Source organism: Manis javanica, chromosome 2 (genome assembly GCF_040802235.1).
Source record: "Manis javanica isolate MJ-LG chromosome 2, MJ_LKY, whole genome shotgun sequence".
Lineage (NCBI taxonomy): Eukaryota > Metazoa > Chordata > Mammalia > Pholidota > Manidae > Manis > Manis javanica.
In genome coordinates, this window is record NC_133157.1 from 104,221,130 (window position 1) to 104,243,746 (window position 22,617).

General features: G+C 36.4%; 1 protein-coding gene across 8 annotated transcripts in view; it reads left to right on the plus strand.

The window, feature by feature from the left end:
* The window catches only part of MPP7 (MAGUK p55 scaffold protein 7), a 258,386-nt gene that overhangs the window by 76,555 nt on the left and 159,214 nt on the right, over positions 1-22,617 (plus strand). For 5 of the 8 annotated variants that reach the window (XM_073229018.1, XM_073229021.1, XM_073229024.1 and 2 more), the window contains one exon: positions 2,274-2,433. The exons of the other annotated variants lie outside the window; for them this stretch is intronic. In XM_073229018.1, coding sequence (XP_073085119.1) covers positions 2,397-2,433 — 37 coding nt within the window. In that variant the 5' untranslated portion in view covers positions 2,274-2,396. The remainder of the gene's footprint in view (positions 1-2,273; positions 2,434-22,617) is intronic. 8 annotated transcript variants of the gene reach the window in all.

A 22,617-nucleotide genomic window follows, 5' to 3' on the forward strand; every position in this document is an offset into this window, starting at 1 on the left:
CTGATATTTTTAATTAACACTCCTCTGTATGGATTTACATGCATATTTTAACTTTGTCAACATTTGTCATAATGTAAAACAAAATCCAAAACTGCACCGGTTTATCTGGTTCAAGCTAGTCTATTTAGTGGTGAATTTTTTCACACTAACGTTCACTTTGATCATTAAAAAGCTAATTTAGAAGGCTTTAATAGAATTTTACAGTTTGGACTTTTTCAAGTGAAGCTTAGCAGGCTCAGTTTTCCTTATTCTGTTATATGAATCAGCAATTTAAAGGCTTTAAGGAATTGCGGTGAGCCAGTTTTTTCGGTGTTTACAATATCTTACTAATATATGTTAAAATATGCTTTTAAATTCCTGATTTTGCTTTATAGAGGAGACGAAGGTAAAATGCATTGAAAATGAGCTCAAACACTGCGTGGTTCTTCTGATTTCTAAAAAATGTAGATGCAGTGTATTTTCCGTTATTAGGCAGCAGTAGTCCAAATTTGAACCACATGGCCTCCTTCAGGGTGTCAGGTCAATGTAAATTTTAATCTTGCTACTTTCTTTTATGTTTTCACTTTATAATCTCATTACCTGAATTAAACAACTCCAGTCACAATGGCCAGCATTTATTGTTTGCTTGCCATGTGCAGACAGTGTTATGTATCTAAGTGTACTTAATTATGAAACAATTCTAAATTGCTGTGATATCCATTTGCAAATAAGAAAATGAAGCATAATAAGATTAAATAATTTGTCCAAAATCACAGAGCTAGCAGGAATAGAGATTAGGCCACCACACTCTAGATTCCTTGCTCTTGGCTACTATACAGTTTGACTGCTTATTTTGGCATAAACATTAGTTAAAATAGTTAATGGAAAAAAAACTGATATTTTCCAAGATACATCAGAGCTTAGTTTTTACTAAAAGAATTTACTTTTAGTAAATACTAAAAGAATTTACTAAAAGAATATTAGCTTGGATCGTCAGGTTTAGTTTAGATTATTAACACTTGTATGATCTAAATACATAACATCTTGCTTTAATTTTAGTATTCTTTCAAAGTTATGTGCAGTTTTGTTAGAGAACTTTTCAGTTGTCATAGATGAACTATTTAAAAAATTAGAATTAATTGTAAATTGTTTACAATTTAGTTTCTATTCTACATTTGAAATATAGCTTACAATTGTAACAGAGGGAAAGAATTTTAGAATGGCATTGGCTTACAAAAACTTCATGAAGTTCTCCATGTATACATTCAGCTATCCTTGAAGCAACTAAAAATCTTTAAGGAAGCCTTGGTACATACATGAAGAACTTTGACATTTTTTTTTAATTTATATTTTTTTACTAAGGTATCATCGATACACTCTTATGAAGGTTTCACAAGAAAAGTAATGTGGTTACTACAATCACCCATATTATTGAGTCCCCCCCCATACCCCATTGCAGTCACTGCCCCAAAACATAGTAAGTTGCCACAGTCACTACTTGTCTTCTCTAAGCTATGCTGTCCATATCTTTTTTCAGTGAGATTCTAAAATTTATATTTCATTTATGTAGGTAATAATACAGCTTACTCCTTGAAATCTCCACTCATTAGCCATTATCCCCAGACGTGTTTTCTTTATAAAGTCAGTTTGTACATATTTAAGGATTTGCAAATGTGTAGTAAAACACGTTACTTTTCTTCCTCTTCACCAATGACATGTCATGTCCAGATTTCAGTATTAGGTTCGAATGTGCATGGAGGGTTTACTTCTATTTTATCAAAATACATTTATTATTATTATTATTTTTATTTTTTAATAAAATGCTGAAGTGGTCGGTAGATGCGAGATAAAGGTAGAAAACATATTTTAGTGGTGTAAGAGGGCAAATGTAGATGATCAGGTGTGTGCCTATAGACTAAGTATTAATCCAAGCTAGACAAGGGCAACAAAACATCCATGGATGTAGAAGATTTCTCTCAAAACAGGGGGGGGTGAGGTTCTAAGCCTCACCTCTGTTGATCCCCAATTTCTCACCTGATGGCCCCCCTGCGACTGTGCCTGTCTTAGGTTATTCCTCCCTTGAGGAATCTTACCCGTCTCTGGCTAGAACTTTGACATTTTAAATTAGAAATCTCACCTCAAAATAAACTTTCACACTTGATATCTGCTTGTAGCATGTAGAAAAAGTCCTGAAGAATTGTAATCTCTCTGGTACTGTACTGGAATAAGACTTTTTAATTGGTTGCAGGATGGTGCAATTTAGTAATCTTAAAAAGTGTTCCTTTTCTTTGTAGAATCGTCCTGCTGGTGTATAAATCTTGGCAGACAGTGTGGCTGCAGGCCATCGAGCTGGACTTCCCTGCGGCTTTCTGGGCTGAGAGTGCTTGGCGTGCACAGCCCAGCCTGTAGCCGGCGCCATGCCAGCTTTGTCAGCAGGCTCTGGTAGTGACACAGGTACGTGAACTCAGGAGGGGCAATTTCCCTCCGTTGCTACTGAAATGTTCTTGTTCACACAGTGAGGAGCAGCATTGCACTCATAAGCAAGTGCAAACAGAGTCATGCTTGTTTCTCTGTGACCAACAGGAGGGGGATAAAATCAGCTTAGATGTGTCCTTCTGTCTTAAGTATTCAGGACCAACCACTGCTTTGTCCAAAGTGATGACTTGTGCTGATGCTCATACTGTCCTGATGTTTGGAATAATGCTGTGCATTTAAATTTCTTTTTTAAAAAGTTAAGCTTTCAGGGGTATTATGATTAGCACACATGGTATTGGGGGGGTCATGGGGAAGGCAGTACAGTACAGAGAAGACAAGTAGTGGCTCTGGCATCATGACTGCAATGGGGTATGGGGGGCACTTGATAATATGAGTGAATGTAGTAACCACAATGTTTTTCATGTGAAACCTTCATAAGAGTATATATGTCAATGATACCTTAATAAAAAAAAAAAGAAAAAGTTAAGCTTTATTTCACAAACACAAAAACATACTTTTATTTGTTTTTTTTTAATTGAAATATAATTCACATACAATATTATATTAGTTGCAGATGTATGACATAGTGACTTGGCAGTTATATACATTGCTATATGCTCACCATGATAAGTGTAGTTAACAGCTATCACCATGCAAAGTTACTACAATATTATTGACTCTATTTCCTAAGCTGTACTTTCATCCCCTTGATTTACTTATTTTATAATTGGAAGTTTGTGCCTCTTTATCCTCTTTCCTATTTCACCCATCCCTCTTTTCCCCATGGCAACCACAGTTTTGTTGTCTGTATTTCAGTCTTTCTGTTTTTTGTGTGTTCGTTGTTTTTTTTTAGATTCCATGTATGAGTGAAAATATATGGTATTTGTCCTTGTCTGACTTATTTCACTTAGCATAATACCCTCTAGATTCATCCATGTTGGGAATAGCAAGATTTCATTCTTTTTTATGGCTGAGTAATATTCTGTTGTATATATATATATGCCAGGTCTTTTTTATCCATTCATGTATTAGGGGTCACTTAGGTTGTTTCCACATCTTGGCTGTTTACAATAATACTGCCATAAACACAGGGGTATATATATCTTTTTGAATTGTTTTTATTTTCCTTGGGTAATACCCAGAAGTGGAATTGCCAGATCACATGGTATTTCGATTTTTAATTTTTTTGGGAACTTCCATACTGCTTTTCATAGCAACTTTACATTCCCACCAACAGTGTGAGAGGCTTCCCTTTTCTCCACATCCTCGCTAACACTTGTTGTTTGTCTTTTTGATACTAGCCATTCTGAGAAGTGTGAGGTAATATCTCATTGTGGTTTTGAGTTGCATTTCCCCGATTAGTGATGTTGAGCATCATTTCATGTACCTGTTGGCCATCTGTATGTCTTCTTTGGAAAAATGTCTATTCAGGTCCTCTGCCTGTTTTTTAATTGGGTTATTATTATTTTTTTTTGGTATTGAGTTGTATGAGTTCTTTATTTATTTTGGATGTTTACCCCTTATCAGATATATCATTTTCAAATATATTCTTCCATTCAGTAGATTATCTTCCTTTTGATGATGGTGTCCTTCACTGGCAGAAACTTTTTAGTTTGATGTAGTCCCACATGTTTATTTCTGCTTTTGTGTCCTTTGCCTGGGGAGATGTTTCCAGAAAAAAATTGCTAATATCTATCCATGAGCTACCTATGTTTTCTTTAGGAGTTCCATGGTGTCAGGTCTTACATTTAGATCTTTAATTCATTTCAAGTTAGTTTTTTTGTATGGTGTAAGAAAGTGGTCCAGTTTCATTCTACTTTTAAAAATTAAGAGAAGTTATGACAAATGTTGTGATACTAATTACCCTTTGTTGAGATTTAATAACACATAGAAACTCAATGTCATACAAGCTTCAGACCTCTCCTTTTTTTCCTTTAAGAAATAAAACATTGTCCCTACTCCTTTATTGCATTTTCTTTCTTCCTATCACCAGAGGCAAGAACTATTTGGAAGTTGATATATATGTCATTAAGGGATTCAGTTAAAACAAACATTTTTCACCCTATTAGCAGTTATAAGACTTAGTGATGCATAGAATAAAGATTTCCAAGAAAGGGAAAAAACTCATGCATGTATGTATGTGTAGAATCCCTTATTTCTAACCAGTTTCAGGAAGTGGGGTGAGGGAGCTTGAAGCCCCTTTCAGGTCTGATTCCCTAGAATCAGAACTTTTTTAAAAAAGATAGGCTCCTATTAAAGCAGAATGAGAATGGGATGGGAGAGTTATGCTTTGCTTGCAATTTTAAGACCCTTCCAAAGAAGTGGTGGCAGAGAGTGTTAGTGTTCTTGAGTTGTACTGAACATACCTGATTTGGTTCTCCTAATACCATTCTATAACTAGCTGAGATAGTTGTCTCAGACTGGGTGGTTCCTGGCACCATAATTTACAAAAAGCTGAATCACAAACTTGATTTTGTTATGTTACATTGGCATTTTAGCCCACACTATTTGCAAATACCATTCTTTGCTATTTCAAGCATATCCATATTTATATTTTGGTAATTTTTGTCTCATTTTTATCCATCCAGAGTGATTTTTTCTGCTGTGATTTACACTGAGGATTAGGTTTTTTTTAGGAAGTGATTTTGATTTTTAAGTTACATAAAAGTCTTTTTTCTCAGACATTCACTTGGAAGCGAGCTCCTTTGGAAAAATTTTTTCCTTCTTTTTAGTATTTATGTAGTCCCACATTGTGTTTTACTATATAAAATGAGTGATTTAACTTTCCATAGTGATTTGGGAAATTATAGATAAAATTTATTTGAACCGTAAATATACTTCAGTTGTGTAATAAATAGGTTTTATGCCTTGCTATTCACCAAAAGCACCTTGATTTAATTGAATGCAAAGTAGTGTTGCTTACACTTATCTCAGGGAATGATTACAGTGGAGTATTTATGGTTTATGGAGCAGTTTACTTGTCCATCATGAAAAGTAGCATAGGCTATTCAGAATTTAAAGAGGACTTTTCCACACATAGCTGGCTCACTTGGTGCAACTCTGAAGTGCCTATGTGACTCCTACCTGTCTCTGTGATTTTTTTTTTCCAAGGGAGAGCTTACAATTTTAATACAAGTCAGAGTCCCACAGTTCAGCTCAACGAAAAGGGAGTTAAAAATGTAGCACTCTCTCTGTGATATTTTTTGACTGGTATGTTCCAACAAGGTTTGATTCAGGCAGAGATGTGCCCATTCTAAGAGTCATTGCAGTTAGTGAAGCCCAAAGTATGGTAGATTGAGAGATGCTTATGGTTCTGTAGTTTCTTGCAGACAGATGCAGTTTAGCAGTCAGGGTCATTTTACTTTACGCAGTATTGCTTAGCAGTGTCACTTGCTGTTGTTTCATTACCAGGTTTCTGAGGGAACAGAGCATAGCTGAAGAAGGAGCAGGTGTGCAGCCTCAGTATACACAGCACTCATACGGGGAAATAGTTCCAGTGTAAACTTGCACCACTTCTTTCTCTCCCTCTTTCTACTTATTTCACTAAGAAACATTAGCATAAAAGCATTCTCATTGTCTAAGGTGTATGGATAAAAAAAGGAAAGGAATCCTGACAACCCACCCTTTCTCTTCCCCATCTCATTTTCTTTCTCAATTTGATGAATCTCCTTCAAGAATTTTATGTACATTAAGCACTTAATACATGTATGTACATAATAATGTACAGTAATGTATGTCTTTTATTTCTTTACTTTTTAGTCACAGATCCTATCATACTCTATCGATTCCTCTTTAACTTTCTGTAGTAAAGACAATAAAGGTGTCTTGGTGCAGTTATTTCCATGTGTGTGTGTATATGTTTATGTATATATAATCTGTCTCTACATACATTTATATGTCTACCTCCTTCATTCTTTTAAACTAATGCATGTTTTTTCCATAGTATCACGATTTAGTGAACCTATCACATTTGTGAAAGCCCTGGTTTTGCTCTTTTTGTGATATGGTGGGAGAAAAGTTGTGCACTTCTAATGGATGTTGGCAAATTGTCCTCTGGAGTGGTTAAACCACTTAATGATCCATGAACAGTGCATTAAAGATCCTTTTCCTCCTATTTTTTCCAATTTTTAGTATTATCAGATGTCTTCATAATTTTTACCAATCTGATGGGAAAATAATGGTATCTTAAGTGTTAAATGTACTTTACTACTGAGTATATTTCTTTTTCATTGAGCATATTTAATGTTTAATGTTCATTTATTCCACTGTAATTTGTCCTTCATATCCTTTCCCATTTTTCTTTTCATTATCATCATCTTATTTTTTTTGCATAATTTCTTTATTTGTTTATATATATTAGTTATGAGCCCTTTTAGGTTGAACACCATTTCTTCTGTTTAACCATTTGTCCTTTTTTCTTCCTTAAATAGTATAATTTATTTTGTAGAACTTGAAACCTGGTTTTTGTGGACAAATCACTCTTTTCTGTATGATTAATGCTTTTTTTCCCCCTTTGGTTAGAAAGACCTTTCCTACTTACTGCAAGATCATGAAAATACTCTGAGTTTCTAATAATTAAAATAAAAATTGTTGTTACACATTTAGAATTTTAGTCTAACTGTAATTAGTATGTGGAGTGGGGCAGTAATCTAAATTAATCTCATTTATTTCCCAGTGAACTGCCAGTAGTCCCAGGATCACTTACTTAATAGTCCATCTTTTCAACCTGAATTTATACTATGCCCATTATTGTATACCAGAATTGTATATGTTGTAGTTTTTCTTTTTTGGCTATTATGGTCTGATTTTAAAAAAAAGTTTGTTGGACTTTATTTTTAGAGCAATTTTAGGTCTATAGAAAGATTATGAAGATAATCAGAGGGTTCCAGTATACCTTACACTTTGTTTCCCTGATTATTTACATCTTACCTTAGTCTGGTACATTCATTTCAATTAGTGAATCAAATTGATACATATTATTATTATTAACTAAAATCTATACTTTATTCATATTTTCTTGGTTTTCCCCTAAGATCCTTATTTGCTCCATGATCTCATGTTTTATTTAGTTGTCATTGTCTCCTTAGGCATCCTGTGTGGGTAAAGGCTTCTTAGTCTTCCTTGTTTATGATGACCTTGACAGTTTTCAGGTATGGTCATGTATGTTGTAGAAGTCCTCTCTGTTGGAATTTGTCTGATGTAAAGGGGATGTTGTTATCATACCATATTAAGGGTATATATTGTCAACTTGATTTATGATAGGTGATGTTGATCAACTGGCTTAGGTAGTAATTGCCAGGTTTCTCCACTGCAAAGTTACTCTTTTTTCCCACCCTTTCCAAACTTTACTTTTTGGAAGCCCATCTCTTTATGCAGCCCACACAGTGTGTTGTACTCCTCCTCTTTTAGGGTGAAGTATCTATGTTAATTATTTGAATTATTTTGTATCCCCTATCCCATTTATTAATCCAATCATATATTTATATCAGTGTGGACTCATGGATATTCATTTATACTTTGGGTTATAATGCAGTATTAGTATTTTTGCTCAGATTGTTCCAGCTTTGGCCGTGGGAGCTGTTCCAGGTGGCTCTTGATACACCTCCACCAGTGTGGGCTTGCTTGCTTGTTGCTAACAAGTCCCCACCTTTGGCACTGCAGGATGCTGCAGGCGCACACAGCACCCCAGTCCCAGAATGAGTGATTTCTCTAAGAATTTCTCTACTTCTTTCCTTGGGGAGTGGGATTAGAAACCAAAAACTGGGTGATAGGTTTGCCCTGAAGTTGTTCTTTTAGGCCTTCTCATCAGACAGAGCAGAGAAATACATGTAAGCATATACACATGTATAAATCTTTCTATGTGTAATTGTCTAATTACAGTAAGCTAAGTATGAATTCTTACTGATGTGTCCAACTCTGATCTATTAGCAAGTGGATCATTTTGGCTGCCTTCCCTCGCTTATCTGTAAATTCTCAGTCAGCGGTGAGAAACTTGGCTGCCACTATCCATTTTCTTAATTAATCAGTTCCAGTATACAGGTACAGTGGCATTAGAATTTTTAACCTTTACCTCATGGAAAACAACTTTGTCAACTAGAGAATTGATCCTCCAACAGTACCATTCTGCTTCTAAACTCAGGTAATCCTTCCTTTCCTGCATCATACCTATGTTACAGTTTTACAAAGCCATTAACTGTGATTTTTACAAACATCATATATTGTGAAATACATATACAGAAATTCACATAAAACTTTTATAATACAGTTTTAAAAGTGATTATAATACCAGGATCCATGTGGTCACCAGCCGGGTCAAGAAATCAGATACCCCGAAAACAACTTACATATTTTTTTCCATTCACAGCCTTCTCAGTGTTCCTAAAGATGGACATAAAAAAAAAAAGATTCCTGTCTCACACTATACATAAAACACAGCTTATGATTTATTTAAGTGCCCCTAGGCAACCTGGTTTAATTTCGCCTGTTGGTGAACTTTATAAATGGACTTTTACTATAGGAATTGTTTTACGTTGGTGACTAGGATGAGAAAAAAAAGTCCTAACAAGTTATACATTTAAAAAAGTGGATGCATAAAATAAATATTACAAAACCCAGAAGAAAAGAATGTTTTTATTATCTGCCTGACACACCTCCAATGCTTTTCCTTCTGTATTTTTTGGCTATCTACTTTTTGAATGCCTCATTCTAGGACAATGATCTTGTAAAATTTTCATTAACAGAAGAGAAAGACAATCCAATCTATAAAGGAAAAACACAGGCTTCTTGTATACATAATACTTTGACACCATATGTGTGAGATTCCCCCCCCCCCCCCACAACAAGCAATTCTCTGTGATTCCAGCTAGGTGTCCTACAATTAAATTTTGATGTTAACTAGAGTTAGTGCAGACTCCACAGGTTCAGGGCCCAGTCCCCCAAGACTCCTCTCACTACTTCAGATGCCAATCACAATAGGTCCCCATATTACCCACTCTTTCTGTCCAGGTTCCTGACCCCCTCCTTGGATTCAGTCATTTGCTAGAACAGCTCATAGAGCTCAGAGAAATGCTTAACATTTTCCAGTTTATTATACAATAAAGGGTATGGTAAAGGATACAGATGAAGAGATGCACAGGTCAGGTCTGGAGGGGATTGAAGCTCAGGAGCTTCCATCCCTATGAAGTTGGGTCACGGACCCTAGGCTTGCTGAACCCCATTCTGTTGGGATTTTTAGGGAGGCTTCATCACTGAAGCATAATCCATTATTAACTCAGTCTCCAGCCCCTGTCCCCTTCCAGGAGGAGGGATTTGAGAGATCGATGCTCTGTATCTGTTGCTCTCCACTGCTTGTTAGGCCTTTACAGATTTGCCACTCACTCCAGTGGTTGTGTAGTGATACCTCTTTGCAGTTTCGTTTTCATTATTTGGTTATCAATGGGGTCAAACACCTTTTCATATTGGCCATTTAGATTTTTTTTGTGAAATACTGACGTAAGTATTTTGTCTATTTTTCTATTGCACTGTTTTATATGTAGGCCATTTCTGGATTCTGGTGCTTTGTCAGTTTTATTCGTTATATGTGTTACAACCATCTTCTCTTGTTCCCTGCCTTGTCTTCTCAGGCTGTGTGCTGTCCTCTCGGTTCTGTGTGCAGAAGTTAGAACTTCATTGTGCCCGAGCAACATTTTCCTTTCTGTTAGTGAGCTCCTCATTGTAGTCATGAAATATTTCCTTAATGTGTGGTCATACAGTTCCTCTTTCCTTTTACATTTTGATTTTAATACTCGAGATCTGATTTTTATTTGTAAGGTGTGAAGTAGGGCTCCATATTAATTTTTCCTTGCTGGAAATCCAGTTGTTTTGCCATGATATTAGTAAGACTGTCATTTTACCGCGTTTGTAGTGCTACCATCTGGGACCTTCATTACAATGTTGAATATCCGTGGTGACAGTGAACATGTTTATTTTTAGTTCTAGATCTCAAAAGAAGTTATTCTAGCATTACTTCTTTGTCATATTTGCTCGAGGTGTTTTTTTTTTTTTTATGTATGACCTTTACTAAATTACGGAAGTTTTGTTTTATTCTTAGTTTTCAAAAAAAAGTATTTTAATGACTAGCCATTGAAGTTTGCCAAGTGCTTCTTTTTATTCATTGTGATGATCAAATGATTTGTTTCCTGTGAATCTCAATATAGCGAGTGGCACTGATTTTTGAATGTTCAGCCAACTTGCACTTTTGGAATAAAACCAGTTTGGTCATATTTGTTAACCTTTTCATATGATCTGTTGGATTTGGCTTGCTCATACTTGATTTACAAATTTAATACCTGTGTTTATGAGTGACTTTAACCTGTAATTTTCTCTTCTCATTCTCTTATTGGGTTTTCGCAAAGTCATGCAAACCACACATAGTGTGTTAGGCGGAGTCTTTACTCTTTGTGAACAAATTTGTGAAAGATTAAAATTAGTTTTTACTTTAGTGGAGCATACCTGTTAGGTTACTTACGCCTGGATGTTTTCTTTTTGATAAGAATATTGATAACTTGTTAATTTATTTGAAAGGTTATAATAATAATATCCAGATTTTCTATTTCTTGAGTTTTGGTGATTTATATTTTTCTAACACTTAGTCCATTTCATCAAAATTTTAAAATCATAATCTTACTGTAAATTTGGACTTATGTGAATCAAGTCTTACTGAGTTTGTCTTTAATAGTGGAAGACTTCCTAGTGGAAACAAACTGCCTGTGGGTCACATGAGAGGCCGTTGGGCCCTGTCATGGTCAGCAGGCCACACCTTCAGAAACAAGAATTAATCTGCTCTCCAGCACTGTTGCCTAGAGGTGTGGAGCCCAGTTAGTAAATTGGAAAAGGTCCCTCCTTGCTTCCCCAGCATTTTTTCTTTTTTTTTTTCTTCTCATGTTTGTTTTAAGATATAGTTGATATATATACGCCCCAGCAGTTTCTTGATCAGGAGTACATGCCACACTAAGTGACATTTAAGTTAAAGGGAATCGTCTTCCTAATGAAATAAATAAAAGGAGTTACATTGACAGGCTACTTTTATTGCCCAGTTTCTCATATTTGCTTGTGTGTATATAATGCTATTTAAAATTATCCAAATCTCTAGGTTTTATATTGCAAATATTTTTCATTATCCCTAAGGGCAATTTTCTTTTCTTTTTTTTTTTTAAGAAAAATATCTCAGCATTGTCTTAGGGTTTAATCCTCTAATGGGTTTATTGGCAGTTTTAAGGACCTATATATATACACACACACACATATATATATATATATCAAGGATTGTTGTAGGTTTTAGATTCCTGTTGCTACAGAGTTGTTCAATATAAAATGTTTTCTCTTTGGTAATAGGAACTTTATTTACTGTGGTTATATTGTTTTTGGAATTTGTCTTTTTAGAAGATAACCTGAGGGGCTCATGGTAAACGGTTACAGTAAAAATAGAGATCAAGCTATGAAAACAGCTTCAGGCCATTAAGATAAATGAAATTGCTATTATAGGGCTATTGAAATCAATAAAATTAAAAACAATATTTTTTTTTGCCAAAACTCACATTAAATGTTGAACTTCTCTTTTTGAAGTAGTGCACTTGAACCTCCTGAGTTTTTTTTTTTAACACTATTCAGAAAGTTCAAGTAAACATGTTTTAAGATCTGGGACAGACGTGAAGTTGCTGTATTTTGCTTTGCTTCCTCTTGACAAATGAGGGTTGTGAAAAAATCACCCTTGTAAGTAGAGTGAAAGGATTTCTGTGATAACAGATAGATATCTCTTAGACTGAAATTTTTAAATGTAATTTGGATGTAAAGTGATGATCAGGATTGGCCTGGTTTGATATGTAGGGATCCTGGTTTGATTTCATTTTTTCCTGAAATGGTAATCCACGGACTCAGCACTCTTAGTAGAACAGTTTTTCACTATGAAACTGATTTTGAAACATTACTTTTATCTTATATTCAATTCTTTATATATTCTAGGTCTGGATATTTTGTTATGTTTCCGCAGATTTAGCTGGCCAGGCTTTTGAGGGTAGGGTTTCTGTTAGAAACAAAGTTTTTGTTGTGAAATTTTGATGGTTATGATTTCTGTTACAAACAAAATTTCAGGTTGTTTAAAGAAGACATGTGTGTTGAAAGGCTGGGAATCATTTAGATTCATAGTTATCGGTTGTGAGCCCCCAACTTATAATTTTTAGCTTAAAATACAGTTTCAGCTTAGATTACTCCATTTATTATTACAATTCATGCATGGAAGTACCAGAGTTATCATTAGTTGTGAACTCTCTAACCTACCTCGTCTTTTCCCACCAAAACAAGAGTTTTATATGTTTTTGATAACAAAAGGTTTCTTAGGAGTTGTGTATTATTGTACATTATCATTTAATTCATTCATCTTGTGATATCATGAAGGGTATTTCAGGAGAATACTTGAAAAGAAAGCCTTTGACTCTGTTGGTAGCTTTTCTTTCACTTAATTGCTTATTAATTCAAGTAACAAGCTTCTGAGAAGAAATGCCAGGGATGATATGGTAGCTGTGATACAGCTATTAAAAGTCATTCATATGCTAGGTGTTTTTATGCATTCATCCATTGCAAAACAGGGAGGCAAAAATTAGGCACTCATTCTTTATGTCTGTTGATTACTGTAGCAGTCCTATGAGAAATGCCCCTCTTTTATAACATTCTTCTGTACCACCAATAGGCCACCTTCTGTTACTTGGTTTCTCTTGCTTTTACTTTTCTTCCTAATTAAGGGTAGTACCTGTTGGTCTGTTCATTACTTATAATTTAATACACTCAGTGTAATATAATGTGAATTAAGATTTAGGTTGCTGCTCTGCAATGTAAGCTAAAATCCAGATAGACTATTTGGCTTGGTTTAACTACATGTTATGCTAAGTTTTAAATACACTATAAATATTGAAGTAAATGGAAATAAATCCTATTGATGCCAGGGTTCTTATTTGTGGAGCCAAAGAATGAGCTTCACAAACAGCTAAGGTAGGAGAGCAAGGTACAGGTTTTTATTTAGAGATAAAGTGAAAGGACAGAGCTCCCGGCTCACGCCAGGAGGAGACAAGAGAGTCCATGTTGGTGTGTTGTCTAGGGGTTTTATAGGCAGTTGAGGATTTTTCGAGAACGTGAAAAAGAGTTTAGGGGTATGGACTTCTTAAGTGGGCCCTGAATATTAAAAATTAACTTAACATAAGGAATTTCCTGCCTTGATTTCTCTCTGGGACATCAGCACCTGGGTCCGGGAGCACATCAAAAGGCTGCTTGCTCAGCTCCCAAGGTGGGCCGAGGTATTGTCTACTTGCTAAAGAATCCTGCCTCTTGGACTTCCTGGGTGTTAAAATGCAATCTTATCTTCAAGATGGAATTCTTCCTGCCTTTAACCATGCCGTCTACAGCTGGGTCTGCATGCTAAGTTAGTTGCTCAGTTTGCAGAATCACCTAGTCAAGTCTGAAGGAGGAAAGACAGCACATAGGCCTGGGCCTTTTAGTATGCTAAAGTGAGTCTTCCACATGGTTACAAATGTTTAGCATAATAAAATGTGTGCTACTCTTGTTTATCTGGGGAACATTAACTGATTTCACTGAAGAATGATTCTAGAGCTCAATGTTTAACACAGAGTTTTAGCAGGGGGTTTCCTTGCATGTAGTTACATTGCTCTGACTGCATATATCCTGCCCTGCCCTCTCCAGAGGCCCTCACCCTACTCTGACTACATCCATGGTCCCTGTGTCATTATCATACTATTAACTATAATTAAACAAATAGAGTGCTTTAGCTTTTATAGCCAGCTATTTTAGGATAGGAGGCCCTGCAACTGGTTAAATGTAGTGTAAATGTATTCCATTTTTCTAAAAGACAGCTATAGGTCATAAATTACAAGAGTTTCAGAAGTAATTTTCATCTTGCTAATGGCTTTATCTTTTGGGTGCACAGTGTTAAGAATAAAAGCTTACTGGTAGCAGAGCATACCCTGTACAAGGCTACAGATTACTAACTCAAAGTTAATTATACATCAGAACCCACTTAAAATTTAGAGATAGTTTCTAGCAATGAAAGTTATGTACAGGTGCAGGCACTTGCTCCCTATTAACTTGTCCTGATTTTATAGACTCCAAGTTAATTGTATAAAATATTATTAAGCAAACAGCAATATTGTAATTATTTAAATTGCCTTGCATATTTAAAAACTCAGCTTTAATAAGTTATTTGCAGTTGAGGGAAAATGTAAGAAAGAGAATGCTGATGTCAGCATTGTATTAAAATATTTTGGTAGTATAGGTACTTTTGGAAATAAAACATATTTTAAATGAGAAAAATGGAGGCCTGTTATGAATGGCACTGAACAGTGCTGATTATTTTACCGTTGACAAAGTGGAAAATTTAAAGCTTGGTGTATCCCATTTTATTCATATAATAAAATTTTATAGTGTTGCTCTGGGCGTCAATGTATGTTCTTTAGTGTTTATTAGCCCTTGGTTATGCTTAAACGTTTTGGTCCTATGCCTAGTTATCCTGTGCAGAATGCAAATATCTAAGCTAAGACAAAAACCACATAAATATATGTATTTTTTTTTCACAAGTCTTTTTTTTTAGGATTTCTGAATATTTTGGTTGCTTAAACAATATCTAATGTGATTGAACACAGAGGACATCTTTTTTTATCATTTAACATAGGTTTATAGCTTCCCCAGACTTGTTCTAATAATGAAGCTATGAGGGCTATGACAAGAATGACATATTAAGTTTCTCTAGACTAACAGTAAATTTTTCCATTCTGATGTCAGGAATGTTGAGCATCTGGAATCTGCAAGAGTGAATTGTTCGCTGTGGGGAAACTTTCGTCAAATTCTGAGCCACTTTCTCTCTCAGGAGCTACTACTGTCTTGTACAGAATATTGTATTTTTACAGAAGCAGTCTTCTGGGACTGGAAGAATCTCTTCACTTCTTTATGCTTCTGCATTAAAAATAAAAATTTTGATATCATTAATCTACAATTACATGAGGAACATTATGTTTACTAGACTCCCCCTATCACCAAGTCCCCCCCAAACATACCCCATTACAGTCACTGTCCATCAGTGTAGCAAGATGCTATAGAGTCACTACTTGTCTTCTCTGTGTTGCACAGCCCTCCCCATGCCACCCCTCCCTACATTATGTCTGCTAATAGTAATGCCCCCCGCTTTTTCCCCCCTTATCCCTCCCTTCCCACCCATCCTTCCCAGTCCCTTTCCCTTTGGTAACTGTTAGTCCGTTCTTGGGTTCTGTGAGTCTGCTGCTGTATTTTTTAATGTTTTTGCATCTTAGAAATGTTCTTGTTTTGAGAATTAATGTCACATTTAGCATTAATTTCTTTTGGTTTTATTAATCCTTTTGAGAATAATTTAGATTTGTCAACAATTTTTTACAGTGAAAAAGCAATTGAAGATAAATTGTCGTCAATGAAGATTTCTGTATAGGTTATGTAGGTGGTCCTATGATCTGTATAATTTGTTATCTTTTTCCTTGAATTTTCAAAATAACTACAATATATATATATATATATATATATATTGATACCTGATACTTTGATTCTGCCATAGATGTATTTGTACAAAAGTGCTGCAGAGGTAGCAGGAAGGAATGTGTAAAATGCTCTATTAGTTTTGGCTAAAACACTTCTCAAGTCAGGAATTGAGATTCTAATTAGGCCTGGATCATGTTGGGTATTTAAAATTATGTTGGTATAAATTTCCTGTATTTAAAAAAAAATTTTGTTCTACTCTTTTCCTGTGCTTAGTACATTTTTACTCTGATTAGACTCTCGTGGGCCCTGCTTTTTTGTGTTTGTGTTTGGCTAGTGTTGCTGATGCTGGTTGACCGTTGGCGGCAGGCATCACTGCCTGGGGTACAGGCCAGATTCTGTGACTGGAATGCTTCACACTAGGTCTTCCTAGTGTCTCAATGTTTGGTGAATACCTAAAAGATGTTTATAATTCAGTAGTTTATTTACTTAAAGTGAGTTGCTCTTCTTCCCTTGGCTGAGTAGTAATTAGCCAATCCTGTCCTACCTACTCAGACTAAGCACTGAATGGATAAAGCTGTGTGTCTTCCTTCCACACACAGTTTTGTTATTCAAGTGTATGGGGGCATGGGTTTTTCAAATGAATGAATAGTCTTAGTGTCATTATTGGTCCTTTAATCTGAAGATCCATTTCTCTAACACTAAATGTCATACCCCTCCCTGAGTACTCCCCCTGCCTCCCCTTGGCCCCAGCTTCCCTCCCTCCCATCAGGCTTTCCAGGGAACACTGGCCACCTCTCCTCAGATGAGTGCAGTCTCCTTCCAAATCATTTGAAGTTAGAAATTAGAAGTTGCTACTTTGGATTGTTACCTCCTCATCGCTCTTATAAGGCCCTTCAGTAACTTCAAATTACATTACACACTGTTACTTTCATTCAGGTTTCAAATCTATGGAAGCATCATAGATGTCAATCATCTTAATCCAGTACAAGTTAATCATATAAATTCTCCTCCTTTGTTGGCCTGATTCTCTTTAGGCTTTGTGAGCTACAAGCAGTTGGGTGAATCAGAGACTTTGCCATTCCACTTTGCTGTTGGATTGCTTTGGCTGAAGTCAGGTGATATGTTTACCCTTGATAGTCTTCCTGATGAAAAGACAGTTGCCCATTGCTTGACAAATGTGACAACTCTGGTAATTTTCCTTTTTCACAAAGCACTGTGCTTTTATTCTCATCTTTGTAGGAAGTAAGTATACTTCCTGACTTTTTTATCCATTACTTCTTGTTTCCCTCCCCCATCTCACTTTAAAGTTGCAGAAGATGATTTGAATAGTGAATACATATTCATTATGAAGTGGTCTGCACCAAATGGTAAAGCCTTTTTGTGACTTTTTGGTATAGTCTTGACTGATCCAGTTTTTCCGACTTCTGAGAATGTATCCTTGTGTGAAGGATGTCCTTGTTAAGTTTCAAACCTCAAAAGCTTTTGTATTTCTATGGAACTGTGTAACTGAAATGAAAGATAAAAAGTCTATCAAAAATTTTTAAGCACTTGCACTGTGAACAGGAATTTGTAAACAAAAATTCTTGGCATTTCACTTATGAATATGTTAATTATTTCAAGAACTCTTGATTCTTGCAACAGAGACCATATGGCCAACAAAATCTAAAATACTTATTATTTGGCCCTTCACAAAGTAAAACAAACAAACAAGAAAAAAAAAATTCTTGGAAAAATTGCAGAGACCTGATGTTAAAAGGCTTAAAAGTAATATCTGTTTTAAAAAAGAATACTACCTCTTGAGATGACTTACATTGCTGGCTGGTTTTGCCACCATCTCTGGATGTAGCCAGGGCTCCCTGAGCTTCAGTTCTTAGAATGGCAAAATTGATCCTATCTGTTTAATCATTTTCCACTATCACTTCAAGAGTTAAGGGCCCAGACATCCAGAATGACTGAATAATTTCAATGAATGCTGCTTGTCCTGAGTGATTTTATTTCAGTAGGGCAGCTCCAGCGTGGTATGGCTGGAGGAAGGTGAGGAGCGTATATCATTTTCTTAGTAAAGGGATTAATATTTTTCTGAATCACTTGAAGTATTTTGTAAGATGAGTCCACAACTGTTTCAGCATGTTTAGTGTTAATGACAAATCCCTGGAGCTTTAGTTTGGTTTTTGAAAGAGGACCGTGCATTGGTAGTTTAAACAGTATTGTCAGAAGTTGATTAATGAAGATGTAATAGTGATTGATGTTTTTTGAAAGTATCTGTTGCATTAAGTTTACCTTAAAGTTGTTAAGCTGTTTGACAACAGGGACTGTTTTTATTGTTTTTCTCTTCCCCCCTGTAAATGTCTTACCTAGACTGACTTGGGCCAGAGGGGTAGTCACTCTCTTCATTTCTGATCTGTCCCATTCACTTTTTTTTTTAAATTTTTCATTAAGGTATGATTGATATACATTCTTATGAAGGTTTCACATGCAAAAACAATGAGGTCACAACATTTACCCATATTATCAAGTCCCCACCCATACGCCAATGCAGTCACTGTCCATCAGTGCAGCAAGTTGCCAGAGATCCACTATGTCCCTTCTCAGTGATACACTGTTATCCCCGTGATCCCCCACACCATGTGTACTAAACATAATACCCGTCTGTCCCCTTCTTCCTCCCTCCCCACCCGCCCTCCCACACCCCTCCCCTTTGGTAACCACTAATTCATTCTTGGAGTCTGTGAGTTTGCTGTCATTTTGTTCCTTCAGTTTTGCTTTATTGTTACACTCCACAAATGAGGGGAATCATTTGGCATTTGTTTTTCTCCGCCTGGCTTATTTCACTGAACATAGTGTCCTCTAGCTCCATCCATGTTGCAAATGGTAGGATTTGTTTCTTTCTTATGGCTGAATAGTATTCCATTGTATATGTGTACCACATCTTCTTTATCCATTCATCTACAGATGGACACTTAGGTTGCTTCCATTTCTTGGCTATTGTAAAAAGTGCTGCGATAAACATAGGGGTGCATCTGTCTTTTTGAATCTGAGAAGTTGTATTCTTTGGGTATATTCCAAGGAGTGAGGTTCCACGGTCAAATGGTATTTCTATTTTTAGTTTTTTGAGGAACCTCCATGTTGTTTTCCAGAATGGTTGAACGAGCTTACATTCCCACCAGCAGTGTAGGAGGGTTCCCCTTTATCCACATCCTTGCCAGCATTTGTTGTTTTTAGTCTTTTGGATGCTGGCCATCCTTACTGGTGTGAGGTGATATCTCATTGTGATTTTTTTTTTTTTTTTGCAATTCACCTTTTTTTAAATCCAGGGATAATTTATTTTTTGAGAGGGCATCTCTCATATTTATTGATCAAATGGTTGTTAACAACAATAAAATTCAGTATAGGGGGGTCAATGCCCAATGTACAATCATTAATCCATCTCAAGTCTAATTCTCGTCAGTCTCCAATCTTCTGCAGCATAACGAACAAGTTATTACATGGTGAACGAATTCTTACATAGTGAATAAATTCTTACATGGTGAACAGTACAAGGGCATTCATCACAGAAACTTTCGTTTTGATCACGCATTATGACCTATAAACAATCAGGTCAAATATGAATATTCGTTTGATTTTTGTACTTGATTTATATGTTGATCCCACATTTCTCCCTTTATTATTATTATTATTTTTATTTTTAATAAAATGCTGAAGTGGTAAGTAGATGCAAGATAAAGGTAGAAAACATAGTTTAGTGCTGTAAGAGGGCAAATGTAGATGATCAGGTGTGTGCCTATGGACTAAGTATTAATCCAGGCTAGACAAGGGCAGCAAAACATCCATGGATGCAGAAGATTTCTCTCAAAGAAGGGGGGGTGAGGTTCTGAGCCTCACCTCTGTTGATCCCCAAATTCTCACCTGATGGCCCCCCTGCGACTGTGCCTGTCTTAGGTTGTTCCTCCCTTGATGAATCTTACCCGTCTCTGGCTAACCAGTCCTCTTCCGGGGCCATACAGGGAAATGTAAAGTTGGTAAGTGAGAGAGAAGCCATATTGTTTGAAAAGGTTAGCTTTTTACTTCTTTGCAGATTTATGCCCTGTGGCTTCTATGCCCAGCACTTGTCTCAAGGTATCTTTACCACCTGGAGGAATTATGATACTCGGTAAATTCGATATGAGGCACGAATTCTATTTAAGGGTTGTAATTAGGAAGAAAGAAGAAAAGCTACAGATGTAGCATATGGAAGGAAACATGGGAGGATTGATTATTTCTTTGACATATCTTCTTGTAGAGTACCTTAAGTATGTATAGGTTTTAAACTACTAACTAATTTGCACACACATATTAGCATAATAGGAATACGGTGACATAAACAAAGCAAATCTATAATTACCATCCATCTCCAGTGAATCCAAGAAAACCATTTAGGCACCCTAGGCATTTGTGAAAATTTGTCTATGATATGATGGATATTGTCCAACTGTACTTGAACCGTCTGAGAGAAATCAGAGAAATTAAAGCAGCCCATTTCTGGGATCTGTTCACATCCCATATGTTCTTTTAACCGTAGATAGTCTATAGTCATAAGATTTTGGAGTGCTACACCTTGCACCCCTCCCAACTCCTGGTTGAGTTCCAACAGTACAGATCCGGTCAAATTTGTTGTCTCACTGTATGCACTTGCCAGCCTAGACATCTCCCTCCTCATTCCTATGGCAAGTCCAGGAGACGGTGGGCTGGATGCAGCCACAACCGCAGCATCGTCCGGATCCCTGTGGAGGCTTTTTGATGATCATCCCCCGGCACAAGTCCTCCAGAGATTGCTGATGCCGGAAGCTCCTCCTCATATCTTATCTTAGTTCATTTTCTGGGTATCCAAGCTAGGCCTTGATCTTCTGCATAAAAACAAACAGACCCTTTGCCCACACTTTGACATGCCCTCTATACCACTGTGCAGAACTCATTGGAGGTCAGCACACAGTAACTGCTTTTTTTTTTTTTTTAATTAAGAGAAAGGAATATTATCAGAAAAGAGTACCTCCATAGCTGATCATCTGACACCCTTTAAGTGATCAACATTAAGGATATTTAAAGCATGCGTTGATCTTTGATTTACCAATAGTTTTATCCTGTTAAGGAGTAATTCCCCTTTTCTTTCTTTCTTTTTTTTTTTTTTAATTTTTAATCTACACTTACATGAAGAATACTATGTTTACTATGCTCTCCCCTATATCAGGTCCCCCCTAACAACCACATTACGGTTACTGTCCATCAGCTTAGCAAAATGTTGTAGAGTCACTACTTGTCCTCTCTGTGTTGTGCAGCCCACCCTCCCCTTTCTCCCTCCCCCCATGCATGCTAATCTTAATACCCCCCTTCTTCTTCCCCCCCCTTATCCCTCCCTGCCCACCCATCCTCCCCAGTTCCTTTCCCTTTGGTACCTGTTAGTCCATTTTTGGGTTCTGTAATTCCACTGCTGTTTTGTTCCTTCAGTTTTTCCTTTGTTCCTATACTCCTCAGATGAGTGAAATCATTTGGTATTTCTCTTTCTCCGCTTGGCTTATTTCACTGAGCATAATACTCTCCAGCTCCATCCATGTTGCTGCAAATGGTTGGACTTTTCCACTTCTTATGGCTGAGTAGTATTCCATTGTGTATATGTACCACATCTTCTTTATCCATTCATCTACCGATGGACATTTAGGTTGCTTCCAATTCTTGGCTATTGTAAATAGTGCTGCGATAAACATAGGAGTGCATCTGTCTTTCTCAAACTTGATTGCTGCGTTCTTAGGGTAAATTCCTAGGAGTGGAATTCCTGGGTCAAATGGTAGGTCTGTTTTGAGCATTTTGATGAACCTCCATACTGCTTTCCACAATGGTTGAACTAATTTACATTCCCACCAGCAGTGTAGGAGGGTTCCCCTTTCTCCACAGCCTCGCCAACATTTGTTGTTGTTTGTCTTTTGGATGGCAGCTATCCTTACTGGTGTGAGGTGATACCTCATTGTAGTTTTAATTTGCATTTCTCTGATAATTAGCGATGTGGAGCATCTTTTCATGTGTCTCTTGGCCATCTGTATTTCTTTTTTGGAGAACTGTCTGTTCAGTTCCTCTGCCCATTTTTTAATTGGGTTATTTGTTTTTTGTTTGTTGAGGCGTGTGAGCTCTTTATATATTCTGGACGTCAAGCCTTTATCGGATCTGTCATTTTCAAATATATTCTCCCATACTGTAGGGTTCCGTTTTGTTCTATTGATGGTGTCTTTCGCTGTACAGAAGCTTTTCAGCTTAATGTAGTCCCACTTGCTCATTTTTGCTGTTGTTTTCCTTGCCCGGGGAGATATGTTCAAGAAGAGATCACTCATGTTTATGTCTAAGAGGTTTTTGCCTATGTTTTTTTCCAAGAGTTTAATGGTTTCATGACTTACATTCAGGTCTTTGATCCATTTTGAGTTTATCTTTGTATATGGGGTTAGACAATGGTCCAGTTTCATTCTCCTACATGTAGCTGTCCAGTTTTGCCAGCACCATCTGTTGAAGAGACTGTCATTTTGCCATTGTATGTCCATGGCTCCTTTATCAAATATTAATTGACCATATATGTTTGGGTTAATTTCTGGGGTCTCT